The sequence below is a fragment of the Haliotis cracherodii genome, unplaced genomic scaffold, assembly GCF_022045235.1.
Source record: "Haliotis cracherodii isolate W230 unplaced genomic scaffold, xgHalCrac1.p SCAF_17, whole genome shotgun sequence".
In the NCBI taxonomy this organism is placed as follows: Eukaryota; Metazoa; Mollusca; class Gastropoda; order Lepetellida; family Haliotidae; genus Haliotis; species Haliotis cracherodii.
The window spans coordinates 29,947,375-29,965,223 of NW_027266272.1; the positions used below are offsets into that span (position 1 = coordinate 29,947,375).

At 40.4% G+C, this 17,849-nt stretch overlaps 1 protein-coding gene across 3 annotated transcripts in view; it reads left to right on the forward strand.

Moving 5' to 3' along the window:
* The window catches only part of LOC139465052 (rap guanine nucleotide exchange factor 4-like), an 87,853-nt gene that overhangs the window by 38,235 nt on the left and 31,769 nt on the right, over positions 1 to 17,849 (forward strand). For 2 of the 3 annotated variants that reach the window (XM_071246746.1, XM_071246747.1), the window contains exons 7-13: positions 7,378 to 7,487; positions 8,982 to 9,210; positions 10,057 to 10,240; positions 11,325 to 11,470; positions 14,931 to 15,007; positions 15,975 to 16,042; positions 16,407 to 16,485. In XM_071246746.1, the coding sequence (XP_071102847.1) occupies positions 7,378 to 7,487; positions 8,982 to 9,210; positions 10,057 to 10,240; positions 11,325 to 11,470; positions 14,931 to 15,007; positions 15,975 to 16,042; positions 16,407 to 16,485 (893 nt within the window). Of the gene's footprint in view, positions 1 to 3,559; positions 3,691 to 7,377; positions 7,488 to 8,981; positions 9,211 to 10,056; positions 10,241 to 11,324; positions 11,471 to 14,930; positions 15,008 to 15,974; positions 16,043 to 16,406; positions 16,486 to 17,849 lie in introns of those variants that run through there. The other variant, XM_071246748.1, reaches the window with a different exon arrangement.

The window sequence follows — 17,849 nt, forward strand, 5'->3', positions numbered from 1 at the left end:
GTTCGGTTCCAAATTCAATTTAGCGGGGTTAAATCTACAGGTAACCTAGCTCTACTTTGAAAACACAGTATGTTTATCTCCTAATTCTCATAAAAACTTCACTGCACCAGCATCGAAACAATATGTTCTTCAGTAGTTTCTTTACAATAAACTGCCAGGCACTGCACACTGAAGGTCCAAAACACAACTATGATTGTAAAATGCTACCCGTATGAAATACATCACCATCAAGTAACCATGAAACAATGGGTGTATACATGCTTTTGCCAGGCAGTATATTACGTGCAACATATTGTAGGATGTAATGGTGTCTCCAAAGAAATCCTGTCAACTTTTTTTATTTCAATCTTTTATTTTATTTTTTGGGGTGGGTGGGTGCGTACATGTGTGCGTGCGTGCGTGCGTGCGTGCGTGCGTGCATGCTTTGACCAAAAAGTTCTGATGGAAATAAATTAAAGATCTCAAACCATCAACACCGGAGAAGAATCGATCTCGAAAATCTGCGGAAACTGCTTTGCTAGGTTGTTTAAGGCAAACAGGTAATGAAAATTATATGTATGGTTTACAGGAAGCAATTGATGACACCAGGTGTTTGTTGTTTTCTGTTGTTAACGCCACGCTCAAAGGCGTTTGGTAAATAATCGAGTCTGGTCCAGACAATCCAGGGATTGACATCATGAGCATCAATCCACGCAGTTAGGATACGATGACATGCATCAACCAAGTCAGCAAGTCGGAGCAATTCCTCAGAATGCCTGCCTTACAATATCCCAGAATGGCTTGACCAGGCCCTTGTTGACACCTTGATTGTATTAGCAAGCCATCTTTCCATGTTAACATGGGTTTTATATGACATACGATATGGGGAAACAAGACAGTGAAATTTGAGCATCTTGTGTATGATTGCCCAACTGTCATTCTCACATTCCATGAAGGAGGCACGTCAGCTACTTACTATAAATCAGGTTTTGTATTACACCGGTAGAGTTGACATGTTTTAACATGAAGTATTCGTATTCACATGTAGGACAAAACCAGTAAGATAATGATCTTCACTTAGAAAGTTTTAGTGATTTCAAATTATATGCAATATGCAATTTGATAGCTATTATCCACAGGAGCTTATGTAATCAAAGGTTATTCTGCTGATGTCATGGTGAGCTGTCAAGTCTTCTGTCATGTGTGCCCAAACTTTCCTACATGTACATCCATCTCCGTTACATGGATGTGTATCTCCTTCACGTCAATGTCCATCACCTTTCCAATGGAAAAATCAGTTGAATGATTCAAGTGGGTCCTTCTCTTTTTTTATCTTAGTTTTTTAAGTTTAAATGCTAAACCTAAAGGACTTTTGTCAAAATAAAATTTATTTATTTTTAAATATGTTGATTAAGAACTGATTTCTTCAGGGAATAGTGTGTGGAGTGTGATAAGGAACACTAGAACTGGAGGAAAAGGTAAAGGTTTTTTTAAATGACAAATGAAAAGGGTTACTTCCCTTTCCTGTTTGACCTAATTTGAATGTTTCTTTTAACTGAAACAATACCAGGCCAAGAGATTCTTAGGCCACACTCTTTTATCGTATGTTTCACGGATTTATTCCAGATTTTCCACACAAGGTCGGTTGAAATAAAAAAATAAAAAAAAGCTATGTCAACTCGACAACTTCCGCGTCCATAAATAGCTCAAAAAGTCGCTTCCCCTACAGAAATTACTTTACTTCCTCAGCTACCTCTGATTTCACTCTCAAATGTTTCAAAGCTTGCATCAGGTCACATCGCTAGGCACCCTTAAATATCCCCACTTTCCCTTCCCCATATTATATTTTTTCATATTTTAATATTCTAGTTATGTAATTTTAATGTTCACTTGTAACATTATTTTTCAGCATTGTCCGCTGGGTACAATATGCATTGTAAATTCAAAATAAACATTTGGTACAGCAGGCATGGTGCTGAAGGGGCTTCAGGCCCTTATTAAATTTGCTTAAGCTAAAGATGCTTGGTTACCTGCTTGTATGGTGGGTGCCCAAATCCTCCCATCTGCTGTTTTGGCTGGGGAGATGGTAAGTATCACAATATTTTGGGCCTTTCTGCTATGTCATGGCGGAAAAGTCAGGTTTGACCATGCTTTGAACAGCAGTTATATCTGCTATATATCACAGTGTGTCAGCTTAGTGTGGGAGGAGTGAGTGATACTGGTCTCAGACATTTACCACTTTGGTGATACCCTTGAGCATGGTTATGGTGCTGACAAACCTAGAAACATAAACCAGGATTTCAATTGAAAACGTGGTCATAGGTTCTGGCACAACTAAGAGATGCAACTGTGCACATCAACTGTGGACATACGGGCGGGCGGGTAGCCTAGTGGTTACCGGTAAAGCGTTTGCTCGTCATGAGGAAGACCCAGTTTCGATTCCCGACATGGGTACAATGTGTGAAGCCCATTTGTGGTGTCCCCTGCCATAATATTACTGGAATATTGCTAAAAGCGGCATCAGCACCTTTACCAACTGGACCATCTGTAACCCTACTTAGCGGGAAGACAAACAAAACAATCGTCAACTTTCTTATTCATTACACAAAATTACTAATTTGCCTTGGTAACACATTCTTCAAGCACAACATTTTGTGGGTATTACATGTTTGACGGGAGAATATTGTCAATATACGCCATATGAGTTGTTAATTTAGGCCACACTTTTTTATTTTTCGTTTCACAGGCCCATCCCCCCCTTACTGAAAAGCATCTGGGAAAGAAATAAATTAAACATAAAATTATATATCTTATTATGTCTGTCACTAGTAATATAGACCCTCTAAAACGACATAAAATATAATATATAAATTCCATGTCTACATCACTACAAGTGATTCAAGAAGCCAGCTGCAATTTTAACTCCTTGGCAGAATGACTTTCACATAAATAAATATAGGATTGACATAACTATTTATTTATATTTTTATTTTGACTGACCTTATGTGGAAAGCTTGAATAAATCTGTGAAACATGACATTTAAAACGTGTGTTACATGTTGAGGGCCATGCATTCACAATTACCATAATGTTGTAGGATAGTGGGCTGGCAAATCTAAACGTCATGAATTAGTCTATCAATTCTAAGCTCATTTCATACTAGCTGTTGTAGTTACTATGGTAACATTACTATAGATTATTAGAGAAACTAGTATTCCTCCAGTATTTCCTAATCCCATGATTAGCAGATTTGTGATCGATTCTGCCCCAGTATTTGTTTTGTATACACTACATACTAATCAATGGACTGCCCTTGATATGATTAGAAATTTGATATGCTTTTTTCTACCTTTAATTTGGAACTTACCTGGCTGTTGTCGTTATAAATCTTTAGAAGTCAAAAGCAGGTATCAAATTCAAAGCGTGCTATATCCATTGATAATAATAAAACATGCGAGAATGTCATTATCCTGTGAGTATGACTGTAGCAGGCTATTGTTCAGGGGATCACTTACAGGGTCAGCTATACCTCTACTGTGTTCATCACAAGCTGTGTGCGTCGGGGGACGTGGCTCACATATGTTGACACATGACATGCATGTCAATAACACGGAATATACAACGCTGTTACTTACTGACAACAGCTGAAAAGCAACAACATGGCCGAAAATGTGAAACTACTGGCCTATCACAATTTGGGAATGTACATAGGTGCGTACTTTTGTTTCAATTATAGTTGGGAATGAGTGTAGGTGACATCTGTGGCTGAAATATTGATTGTTCATGAAATTCTGTCATGGCTTGTGCTAAGTTATTGAGAGCTTAAATGACTGTCAGATATTGTTTTGGAGTAATAGGTCAGGTCTATATAAACCTGTGTAGGTGTAGAATACAGTGACAATCAAAGCACTGTTGAGTGATTGATGTCGTGATTTATACCTGGACATGTCAGTTATAGAGAGATGCATACCTGGACATGTCAGTTATAGAGAGATGCATACCTGGACACGTCAGTTATAGAGAGATGCATACCTGGACATGTAATGGAGAGATGCATACCTGGACACGTCAGTTATAGAGAGATGCATACCTGGACATGTCAGTTATAGAGAGATGCATACCTGGACATGTCAGTGATGAAGAGATGCATACCTGGACCTGTCAGTTATAGAGAGATGCATACCTGGACATGTCAGTTATAGAGAGATGCATACCTGGACATGTCAGTTATAGAGAGATGCATACCTGGACATGTCAGTGATGAAGAGATGCATACCTGGACATGTCAGTTATAGAGAGATGCATACCTGGACATGTCAGTTATAGAGAGATGCATACCTGGACACGTCAGTTATAGAGAGATGCATACCTGGACATGTCAGTTATAGAGAGATGCATACCTGGACATGTCAGTTATAGAGAGATGCATACCTGGACCTGTCAGTTATAGAGAGATGCATACCTGGACCTGTCAGTGATGAAGAGATGACTGTGCTGATTTCGGGAGAGGACATTAGTATGAATGTAAATGTTAGTACAAAAGACAGGTAGAGAAATGGCTGGAATATCTTCTTAATGTCAGGAATCAATACTCTAGATGTTTACGTGCATCATATAAAGGTGGAAATGAAAAGGATGTACACTCCTTTAAGTGGATGTACATGTGTTCCATGGATGTAAATCTTGTTCACTTAACAATAGGGTATAATTCTTCCCTATCAATACCCCTTGCATCTTAATTTGACCCAGCTTTTTAATTTGAGCAGCTTTTTAATCGTTTGTTTGTTAATGCTGCACTCAGCAATATTCCAGCTATATGACAGCAGTCTGTAAATAATAAAGTCTGGACCAGACAATCCAGTGATTGACTTAATGAGCATCGATCTATGCAATTGGGATACGTTGACATGCTGAATCAACCAAGTCAGCAACCAGACCCCCTGATCCCATAAGTCGCCTCTTACAACAAGCATAGTCACCTTTCACGGCAAGCATGGGTTTTGGAAAAAACATTTTAACCTGGACCTTCACAAGCAAAGGAGCAGCTGAATTTGGTTTTACACCGTTTGAATAGTATTTCAGTTAATGTATGTGGTAAAAGCCCAGCTGTCTTGGGCTATGTGTTTGCTATGCAGAGTTGTAATATGTCAAAAATATATCGTCATGGGTTTGAAACCAAGATTTACCCTGCTTCTAGGTTTCTCTGAACTAGACCCATGATTTGTGGGTTTCTACAAAGTAGTGAATATCTAAAAGCTGCTTCAGTTTGGGTTTTCCTCCCACATCAAGCTGCACGCTATTCAAAGCAGCATCAAACTAAACTCATTTCTTCCTGTAAGGAACCGACCATTTCATATCCTATTTCTTTTCTAAAGAAAACCCACTTTGCATCAATGTTATTTTTGTGACAGAATTTTATTTTCAACAGGCTGAAGCACAATATTATTTTTCAAAAATTTTCTACCTAATGGTCAGTCCCTAATATTGGTATGTGGCAAGGATGTGTCATATGTTCATTTTAATTGTTTCTTCATTCATAAAAGAGTTCATTGTGCAGATCAATACATTGTATGGAGGGCATCGGCCAGATCTATAAAGATGGTATTACTCTTTCGTTATATATTATTGATTTATGAATGTATCAAGTACAGTTTAGGTTCACAAAAGATAATATGCAGTTGGAAATGATTGTGATGCCCTGAGCTTATCTGTAGGGAACAATAAAACCAAAATAATTGCCTTATAAATGGTCACAAATTAACTTATCAGGAAATGTGATTGTGGCATGTGGTCCTGTGTACATCACACAGGTCACAAGTCAGATGAAATGAAGCAGTTGGATAGGTGACAGTGTCCAGCAGCTTGATTCCTGAGTGTTTTTTTAGGGCTTCAATCCTGCCCTACATTGAACCAAATATAAAACATCTTGTGTCTCCTTAGGCAAGTGACTTTGTTGAAAATTGCCCCTGTTCACCCAGCAGTAAATGGGTACCTGGTAGGATGAGAAAGTAATGTGATTGTTGGCCTTCAAGCGCCATTATGAAATGAAAACTGTATGAACCTAGGAACTGTTGTCATTCTGTAGACCTGTCTCAGGTTACCGTCAGCAATATCTTGTATTGGGTTACACATGTAAGCAAAATGGCATCTCAAAGCAAAATGTTGTTAGTGACATTAAGAAGCAACTAAAAACTCTCAGTGTCGAACTTAACCGTTATCTAATTGATGTCAAGACAAACCATTTCTTATTATATATGTTATATACCAACAAACAGGATGTCATTTGATGGTTTTAAGGAAAGGTTACTTTTATTTCCACTATAAAAATATAAGTCTTGAGCCAATAAACACTTTCATGCAGGAATATATGAGTTTGTAGTTATTTGATTCAAAAGATAAATAGCATTTAAGTTCAGATTTTCAGGAAAATATATGTGCAATCATTTAGTAAACAATTACACTGAAACAACTAAAAGTCGATAGTGCACACTAGCCAGATGTTACAAATACATGGTTACAATTGAATGTGAACAATGAAACTCAAGATATATAACATCCAATAATACCCTGATATATACAAGAAGCAAGGAAAAGATCTGTATAAAACCAAGAACACTGTGTAAAAAGAAGATATTTGTACAAAGCGTTATTTGACAACATTCACAATAAAGAGCAACAGTGCTTTAATTTGTAAAACATTCCGCATTTGATTGGCTTATTCCACTGTGTATGTGAGGTGAAATGGGTATACAAGGTTGCTGCACTTGTATATCGATGTGCACGCATGTGTGTGTGTGGCTGCTTGTACTAGTCCGGACAGATGCCGATTTTTTAGTGCCAGCCTACTGAGATAACATGTCACTGTTTAACATGAACACCCCACTCAGACACAGTATACTGACTCACAGAGCCGACAAATCCTTGTTTTAGCCCCTTAATGCTGAGCACCAGGCAGGGTAACAACAAGTGCCATTTTTTAACGTCTCTTGGTATGATGCAGATGGGAATTGAACCATAACCTTGGGAGACTCCTGGCGATGCTCTATCACTAGGCCACGGAGACGGTCTTCTGCAAGATGCAATTCCCAACACGTCATTGAGGTCCACAAACACATTCATGTATTTCGTCATTCCTCATGCAGTGACTGTACAGTGTGATGTGATACCAATGTTGAGATTATGTTAGTGCAAGTTTAGTCATCATTGTTGGGAATAACAAAGTTTGGACAAATACAGTTTTATTTGTAAAAAGGTTGACTATTCATTGTTCAAAATGTCGTGTATTAGAGTGCCAATATTTTGGGCAATGGTGGCCTTTATCCCAATTGATGTATTTTATAAGTTACAAGAATGGAAATTGGTTTCACGCAGATTATTGATTATGTAATGTTTTTTTAGATGTGAATACAAAGCGCCCCGGTGATATGAGAAGAAATACAGCCAAATCTGTGTACTCAACAGCAAGTGACCCTGATGATCTCCCAAACCCTGCCGCTCCAATCACAGCAGTAAGTCCCACACTTACTCTTCCTGTCAGTGTCCCATCACAGCAGTAAGTACTGCACTTACTCTTCCTGTCAGTGTCCCATCACAGCAGTAAGTACTGCACTTACCTTCCTGTCAGCGTCCCATCACAGCAGTAAGTAATGTACTTACCTTCATGTCAGTGTCCCATCACAGCAGTAAGTAATGCACTTACCTTCCTGTCAGCATCCCATCACAGCAGTAAGTACTGCACTTACCTTCCTGTCAGCATCCCATCACAGCAGTAAGTACTGCACTTACCTTCCTGTCAGTGTCCCATCACAGCAGTAAGTACTGCACTTACCTTCATGTCAGTGTCCCATCACAGCACTAAGTACTGCACTTACCTTCCTGTCAGCATCCCATCACAGCACTAAGTACTGCACTTACCTTCCTGTCAGCGTCCCATCACAGCAGTAAGTACAGCACTTAATCCCTATCTCCATCACATGTCAGTACTGCACTTAACAATCAGTCTTTCATGTCAGCCATAAGTACTGCATCACCTATCTCCATCACACTGTATGTATTGCACATAACCATCAGTCTTTCTTCAAAACTGTAAATATTGCACTTAAAAGCCTCAAATCACAGATGTAAGTACCACACTTTACTAGTCAAGATTACTGAAAAGTTACTGATAAACCCATTTGTAAATGAAGACAATGTAAGCAAAACAAATCGTATGACGTATAAATTCTGCACATTTAAACCATGTAAACACCTCATGGCAGTGACAGAACTTCTTTTTATCCCTATTATTTACATTGATGATGGAACAATTTCATGCTAAACGTTTGTCGCCAGTGAAGTCTGCACGGAAGGTTAATGAATGTAGTCTTCTGCCACTGCAATGGAGAAATTATGTGATATTAATTTAATATTTACTTACTTCAGGACTAATTGTTTATCCGTTTAGGAACTGTGAAATATGTTTTTTATGCAGTTTTTATACAGTATGTTACTCTATGCATTGTAGTATTTGTATGTACTTGTGATTTGGAACAGATAGAAAAGAAATTACTGTTATCTTGATCAGGGCTATGTTTGCTCATAATAGGCCATTCAACATTGGCAAGTAATGTTAAGGTGATTGATAAATGTGCTCAAGTTTTTTAAAATTGTATAAATGCCCTGGGTCTAGGCATTTCATTACCTGAGTCGGCAAAGTGCTAGGTGCATGTTGAAAGGCTTGGGGAATATATTTCACATGCTACATACAGGGCCAACTCGCACAGTGTTCTCACAGTTGAGCAAACAGTTCCTAATTATGTTTCAAAATACCCTTAACAAAACAATGCTTTTAAGCATTTTTGGGCTTAGTTAATAAATGTTGGACATAGTTTAATTAGGTTAGATTACGAGGACCATGGTATCTAATTGTTCACCTGCACCTTGAACTCCAACTAACCATTTCTAATGATTAGACACTCTAACCTATACGTAGACGGCTGATGATACTACTGTTGTTTGTTTAGATTCCTTCCGTAAAGTTATCACGTGGTGGTCATGTGATACGAACAGTGTTGCTGACACGAGCTCCCCACATGATCCGAGACAGGAAGTATCACCTCCGCACCTACCGCAGATGCATGGTGGGATCTGAGATGGTGGACTGGCTGCTGCAGCCGAGTACCCTCGTCCACTCTCGGAACCAGGCCGTGGGCATGTGGCAGGCACTCTTGGAGGAGGGGGTCATTGTGCATGGTCAGTAGCTTGTCAAGGCCATGCGTGCACCCATGGTATGGCACAACTGCCATACTGAATGTGTTCTTGTCAGTACATACAATCTAAACTGCTGGGTAAAAGATAGTTAACACCCATATTTGATGATGGTCGCTATAAAAGAAACAAAACAAGAAATGATTATGCGAAGGTGATGTATTTGATATGGGTATCCTAATTGTTTTGGACCTAAAGTGTGCAGCGTTTCGGCATCTGTTTCTAGCCTAGTAACGTTTTGTAATTTATGGGACAGTCCAATTTTCAAATGTTTACTTTCTTTTGCCAGGGAGTTTACTATGCCTTAGTTTTGTCAGTTGACTAGTGGTGTTGTTTGTTGGTTTGTTGTTTAACGCCGCATTCAGCAATATTCCAGCTATGTGACAGCGGTCTGTAAATAACCGAACCTAGACCAGACAATCCAGTGTTTGACATCATGAGCATCAATCCATGCAATTGGGATACGATGACATGCATCAATCAAGTCTGCGAGTCTGACCACCTGATTCCGTTAGTCGCATCTTACAGGCATAGTCTCCTGGCATGGGTTGCTGAAGACCAATTCTAATCCGGTATCTTCATGAGACACCAGTGTGGTGTAGAATCTACATATAGGATCTTAATATAGGATATTAGGTTGGTTAATGGATGGGGATAGACATGTTTTGTATTTGGATTTTTAGGTACAAGTTTTTTCTCTGAATGAGATGCCAAACAATTTTTCACAACACATTTTTTGAGGACATCCAGCATGTCCAGTGAATGTTTTTTTGTTGAAATTTTTATTGACACAAATTATCATTTGACAAAACTCCCCCTTGTGTCCGGCAGTGTGTCACCAGCACCAGTTCAAGGACAAGTACTTGTTCTACCGGTTCTGTGAGGATGACGAGGGGGTGGGGACAGTACCGACATCTGGGGAACGGAAGGAATGTGAGGAGGAGTTGGGGGAGACGCTGGCGCTGCTGGCACAGATCGGACCCGATGCCATGATGAGGATGATCCTGCGCAAACCGTAAGTTATTAAGATATATAACAGTTCACCATTCCTTGTTGAGTTTACCATTCCTTGTTTAATAACAGTTTACCATTCCTTGTTATATAACAGTATACCTTTCCTTGTTATATAACAGTTCACCATTCCTATTTATATAACAGTTTACTATTCCTATTTATATAACAGTTTACTATTCCTTGCTATATAACAGTTTACCATTCCTTGTTATATAGCAGTTTACCATTCCTTGTTATATAACAGTTTACCATTCCTTGTTATATAGCAGTTTACCATTCCTTGTTTTATAACAATTCACCATTCCTTGTAATGTAACAGTTTACCATTCCTTGTTATATAACAGTTTACCATTCCTTGTTATGTAACAGTTTACCATTCCTTGTTAAGAAACAGTTTACCATTCCTTGTTATAAAACAGTTTACCATTCCTTGTTATGTAACAGTTCACAATTCCTTGTTATGTAACAGTTTACAATTCCTTGTTATATAGCAGTTTACCATTCCTTGTTTTATAACAGTTTACCATTCCTTGTTATATAGCAGTTTACCATTCCTTGTTTTATAACAATTCACCATTTCTTGTTATGTAACAGTTTACCATTACTTGTTATATAACAGTTTACCATTCCTTGTTATATAACAGTTTACAATTCCTTGTTATGTAACAGTTTACCATTCCTTGTTATAAAACAGTTTACCATTCCTTGTTATATAACAGTTTATCATTCCTTGTTATATAATAGTTTACCATTCCCTGTTATATAACAGTTCACCATTCCTATTTATATAACTGTTTACTATTCCTATTTATATAACAGTTTACTATTCCTTACTATATAACAGTTTACCATTCATTGTTATATAGCAGTTTTCCATTCCTTGTTATGTAACAGTTTACCATTCCTTGTTATAAAACAGTTTACCATTACTTGTTATATAAGTTTTCCATTCCTTGTTATGTAACAGTTTACCATTCCTTGTTATATAACAGTTTACCATTCCTTGTTATATAATAGTTTACCATTCCCTGTTATAAAACAGTTTGCTATTCCATGTTTTACCAGTTATGACCTCTGCTGTGTAGGGCCCACGAGCGGACATCGGAGGACTTGGAGATCATCTATGAGGAATTGCTGCACATCAAGGCTCTGTCTCATCTATCCACCATGGTGAAGAGGGAACTGGCCAGCGTCCTTCTGTTTGAGTCCCATGCCAAGGCCGGCACTGTCTGTAAGTAGGAGGTATTTGTAAAACAAGATTGTCTGGACAATGAACCAGGAGCTGAAGCCCACTCTATGATTGACAGTGTAAACCGTGCATTTCTGTCCTCTGTTATGTAACAGATATTGACCAGTTAATTGAGGTCCAGTAGAATTATGGTAAACATTTTGCAGTAGCCATATTCAACCACACTGTGGTGCTCTGACAATCAGCTGTGGGGTGACTACAGTAGCCATAATCAACCACATTGTGGTGCTCGGACAATCAGCTTTGGGGTGACTACAGTAGCCATATTCAATGACATCGTGGTGCTCGGACAATCAGCTGTGGAGTGACTACAGTAGCCATATTCAACCACATCGTGGTGCTCGGACAATCAGCTGTGGGGTGACTACAGTAGCCCTATTCAACCACACTGTGGTGCTCAGACAATCAGCTGTGGGGTGACTACAGTAGCCCTATTCAACCACACTGTGGTGCTCAGACAATCAGCTGTGGGGTGACTACAGTAGCCCTATTCAACCACACTGTGGTGCTCAGACAATCAGCTGTGGGGTGACTACAGTAGCCCTATTCAACCACATCGTGGTGCTCAGACAATCAGCTGTGGGGTGACTACAGTAGCCATATTCAACCACACTGTGGTGCTCAGACAATCAGCTGTGGGGTGACTACAGTAGCCCTATTCAACCACACTGTGGTGCTCAGACAATCAGCTGTGGGGTGACTACAGTAGCCATATTCAACCACACTGTGGTGCACGGACAATCAGCTGTGGGGTGACTACAGTAGCCCTATTCAACCACACTGTGGTGCTCAGACAATCAGCTGTGGGGTGACTACAGTAGCCCTATTCAACCACACTGTGGTGCTCAGACAATCAGCTGTGGGGTGACTACAGTAGCCCTATTCAACCACACTGTGGTGCTCAGACAATCAGCTGTGGGGTGACTACAGTAGCCCTATTCAACCACATCGTGGTGCTCAGACAATCAGCTGTGGGGTGACTACAGTAGCCCTATTCAACCACACTGTGGTGCTCAGACAATCAGCTGTGGGGTGACTACAGTAGCCCTATTCAACCACATCGTGGTGCTCAGACAATCAGCTGTGGGGTGACTACAGTAGCCCTATTCAACCACACTGTGGTGCTCAGACAATCAGCTGTGGGGTGACTACAGTAGCCCTATTCAACCACACTGTGGTGCTCAGACAATCAGCTGTGGGGTGACTACAGTAGCCCTATTCAACCACATCGTGGTGCTCAGACAATCAGCTGTGGGGTGACTACAGTAGCCCTATTCAACCACACTGTGGTGCTCAGACAATCAGCTGTGGGGTGACTACAGTAGCCCTATTCAACCACACTGTGGTGCACGGACAATCAGCTGTGGGGTGACTACAGTAGCCCTATTCAACCACACTGTGGTGATTGATCGGCTGTGGAATGACTTTAGTAACCAGATGTGTGCCACCCATTTAGCAGGAACATATATATCCCATATCTTTTCATGCTTTTAATCAAGGTGTTCACATGATTTGATGCACTACGCGAAGTAAGACCTGTTTTGTTACAATAATCTTGATTATCGATCAGAATGTCTTCACTGGACAAATGCAGGTGATATGAGAGATGGAATCTGATTGGTCAATAGGAGGGACATAGAAGGAACATTACTCATAATAGCAACTGGTGCCGCTATGATCAAGCCCAGAAATTCAGTCAATTATCTCCCTTGCCTCAGGAAGATGGGTGCCCGGACGTTTCTCTGTGGTGTGACTACATAAGCCATACTCAACAACGCCATGGTCCTGGGACATTATCTGTTGTGTGATGTCAGTAGACCTAGTCAACCACACCACGGTGCTGGGACATTCATCTGTTGTGTGACGACAGTTGACCTAGTCAACCACACCGCAGTGCTTGGACATTCATCTGTTGTGTGACGACAGTAGCCCAAGTCAACCACACCACGGTGCTGAGACATTATCTGTGGTATGACGACAGTAGACCAAGTGAACCACGCCACGGTGCTTGGACATTCATCTGTTGTGTGACGACAGTAGACCAAGTCAACAACACCACGGTGCTGAGACATTATCTGTGGTGTGACGACAGTAGACCAAGTCAACCACACCAAGGTGCTTGGACATTCATCTGTTGTGTGACGACAGTAGACCGAGTCAACCACACCACGTTGCTGAGACATTATCTGTGGCGTGATGACAGTAGACCAAGTCAACCACCCCACAATGCTGCGACATTATCTGTTGTGTGATGACAGTAGACCAAGTCAACCACACCGCAGTGCTGGGACATTCAGCGTTTGGCAGCTCACTCGATCCTGAGAGCTTCTTTGGGTTCAGTCCTGCTCCACACTGAAGCACATGTAGAACCTGTGGTGCATCCTTAGGCAAGTGACTTTGACTGCATACCTCTGCACCCAGAGGTAAAGTAGGATGAGGTAAAGTAGGTAATTACTGATAATTTTCTAGCATGTCACAGGCAGCGTGGGTTGCATACTCCCCAGGAAGCCGAGAATTATAATCGATTGTGCACTGGTCCATGGACTGGGGAAATTATTTAGCACTTTGAGAATGCTTTGGAGTGAGGATATGGCATATTATAAATATGCCCATTATTTATATTATTACACAAATTAAAATGAATGAATGCAGCAAAGAGGGTTTGGGTGATCCTGGCACAGACAGGCTGGTTAGGCTCATCATCAGCTCAGGGCCCATCCAGAACTTTTTGGTGAATGAGAAGACTCTCAACACTGCAGCCTTCTACATTAACCAGATTGTCAGAAGGGCTGCATTCTTGGTAGCAAACCCGGGTACTCTCTCAATGTCAGTCAACAGATTGGGAGGTACCAAACCTAAGGCACCGAGAACAATGGGGAGTCACCCAGAACTTTTCAGAGAATGTTAAGACTGATGATGATGATGATGATGATGATGAGGTGAAATTGGGTTTAACGTCGCGTCCAAGATTATTGCACTTATATAGCGACGTGCATGCACGTGTGTGTGTGGCTGCTTGTACTAGTCCGGACTGATGCCGATTTATAGTGCTAGCTCACTGAGATACCATGCCACAGTTTAACATGAATACCCCACTCAGACACAGTATAATGACTCCGAGCCGACCAGTCCTTGTTTTAGCCCCTTAATGCCGAGCGCCAGACAGGGTAACAACAAGTACCATCTTTTATTGTCTTTTGGTATGACGCGGTTGGGGATCGAACCCTGGACATTCCGCTCTCTGGGCAGACGCTCTACCACAAGACCACGGAGGCGCTGATGAGGATGATGATGATGATGATTTAACTAACCTCTGGAGTCTTTATACAAGCAGCAACACAGACTCCCACGTGTATGCTCATCGCTATAAAAGTGTAATAGTCTTAAACACAACGTCAACCCCATTTCACCTGGCCTGAAGTACTATTGTATCATGTTGCAGTGTTCAACCAGGGTGACGAGGGCAAGTCGTGGTACATCATCCTCAAGGGCTCGGTCAATGTCGTCATATATGGCAAGGTAAGTCTGGGGACCTACTGTACACACATACAAATATAGATCTAGCATCTGCAGATGTTTATAGGTGAATGGGTGGCCAGTGGTCTACTACTTCTGAAGATTTGACTCCCTTAACTTTGCCAGGATCCGCTTATTCTCCCTGATTATCTTCTTATTTAGTCAACACTATCTATGTCACTTCATTCTCATGGGTTTCACCAAGGCAAACCTGCGTAACATTATCTTTCCTCCAATATAAAGTTGACACCTGTCGATGTGAGTGAAATACTGTGGCGTTAACACAATCACTTACTCAAGCCCTCAAATGAATGATTTGTTCTTTAATATAGCAACAGTTATCAAACTATAGCTTTTCAAAAATCATATCGTGTGACACCCTTGGTCTTGTGTCAACTTGTACCAAATAGCTTCCAGTTCCACAGTGTAAAATGCTGACTAATGAAAGTGATCCATGTGGTGACAGTGTGTGGCCTGGCTGCATGGATTATTGTTCATGCTATCAACCAATGGTTTGCCTAGCCAGACTTATCTACAGCACCATGACATGGAGAAGGCTACTAGCAAAGGGTCCACATGGTCAATCACTGTTCAGAGATATCATCAATTGAATGATTCATTTTTTGGTTCTGTATTAGTGAAAAAAGCATTTGACAAGGCACTACTTTGTCTGTTTTAAAGCTATTCAGTTTTTTGTTTTTTGTTTATGTGTGTGTGTGTGGGGGGGGGGGGGGGGGGGTTGGATGAATGACATTGTAGATTATGAATCCACTCTTCAGTCAATACCGACCAGGTGCCCCTTCACTGGTTGCCTTCTCCATATCACTGGAATAGTGCTTACTGAGACATGAAGAGTTCACACATTGATTAGCTTACAACTATGAGGAAAATATATCTATATACAACATTGTATAGTAATGACATTGGTGCACATTGCCGAAGTGCATAACCAGGTAATGTCTTGTTTTAGGGGATTGTGTGCACTCTTCATGAAGGTGACGACTTTGGCAAGCTTGCGCTGGTCAACGATGCTCCAAGGTAGGAGAATATTCATATATCTGTATCATGGCAGAACTCATGATCACAGTGATGTACCGAGGTAGACGTCAGTGTCCATGGTGGGCCAGTGAGAGTTTCTGGGTATTCAGCCCCACACTGAAATACAGGTTATATGAAACATATATATGTGCTGTGTCTTACTTGGACAAGTAACTGTTTGAAATTTTCTTCTGTTCATCCAGCAGAACGCAAAACCTTCTTGTGCCTTACAGGCAAATTGAATGAATGAGGTTGTTGTTGTTATTTACAGAGCGTTTCACATCCTTTTAGTGTTTTTTGCTGGACGAAGCAAGAAATTCAGGGTCATTATCATTATTAAAATCATTATTATTATTTGTTCAAGGGCTGCCACCATTGTCTTGAGAGAAGACAGCTGTCACTTTCTTCGAGTAGACAAAGAAGATTTCAACAGGATTTTGAGGGTAGGAAGTTAATCTTTGTTTTGTATTAAAGGATGGATGGTGTACATGTGTAGAATGTGTCATTTGTTTGTTGTTTAACGGCACACTCAGCAATATTCACATTATGGCAAAGTGGCCAGTGAATAAACAAACCAGTGAATGCCTTTATGATCCCACAATAAACAACATTCACCCACTCACACACTACTCTTATCAATGGCTCAAAACAAAAGTGCAAATAATTTTGAATTCAAGAATAAGGTGAGGTGAAATGGGGTTTAACAGCGCATTCAAGATTATTCCATTTATAGAGCGACATGTGTGCACTAGTCCCGACAAATGTTTTTTTTTTTATAGTTCCAGCCTACTGAGACACCATGCCACAGTTTAAAATGGTTACTGCACTCAAACATAGTATAGTGACTCCGAGCCAACTAGTCCTTGTTTTCTCCCCTTAATGTCGAGCATTATGAACATGAATATATCATTTTGGAAGTACCCTGTAGGGAGTCAGGGTTGGTGTAGCTGGCTGTTTTTGTTGACCTTTGGAACTATTGTTTACATATCCCGGTGACGTACTTCTTTTGTTTTGAGCATACACAGAAAGATCTTTCTGATCTGCATCCAGTCACAGGCTACTCAAGAACCTGATCGTTGATGCAAGTATTTCTGTGAAGGTCAAACTTGCAATATTTGGTTCACCTTTAAGTTTAGCAAAAATCAATATGTCTGCTGTGACGATATCAGAAATAATCAGACGAAATTGACCATTTGATATTCTCAATTGACAAGTCAATCCTAGACTAACAAGACCTTGTTGTAGACAGAGTAGTTGATCTGAACCTGATGGGTATTGAGTAAGCCTTAATTGCTTCATCAGTCCACTGATGAAAAACATTTTTTATTTGGTGCTTCCATGTACTTTTTTTCTGTATCTGAAGACAAACAGTTTTATAAAAAAAAATGATTTGGGGATTTTTTTACCCTTGATAATAGACGATGGACAGTCATTTGTTTTTGACACTCATGGACAAATCTACCACACTGTATTGATAAATGACAGATCTCTTTAACCCGTCTTCGAACAGTTGAGCAGTTTTGAAATGAACAGTTGGGGGGCATGGGGTGGGGGGTCTATGTCATTTGCAATCACTGCACCAGGCTTTTGTTTTCAAGATTTTTAAAGAGCCTGGACGTCAACGGTTCTGGATGTTGAAAGTCATACATGAAATAATTAACGAGTGTACTAATTGCCAGCTTGATTGGATGAGAAGCCAATGTTTGTCAAAGCCTAAGTTATCATATGAATGCTGGGCGGTCAGATTGTTTTGTGGTTAAAGTGTTCACTCGTCATGCCGAAGACCTAGGTTCGATTCCCGACATGG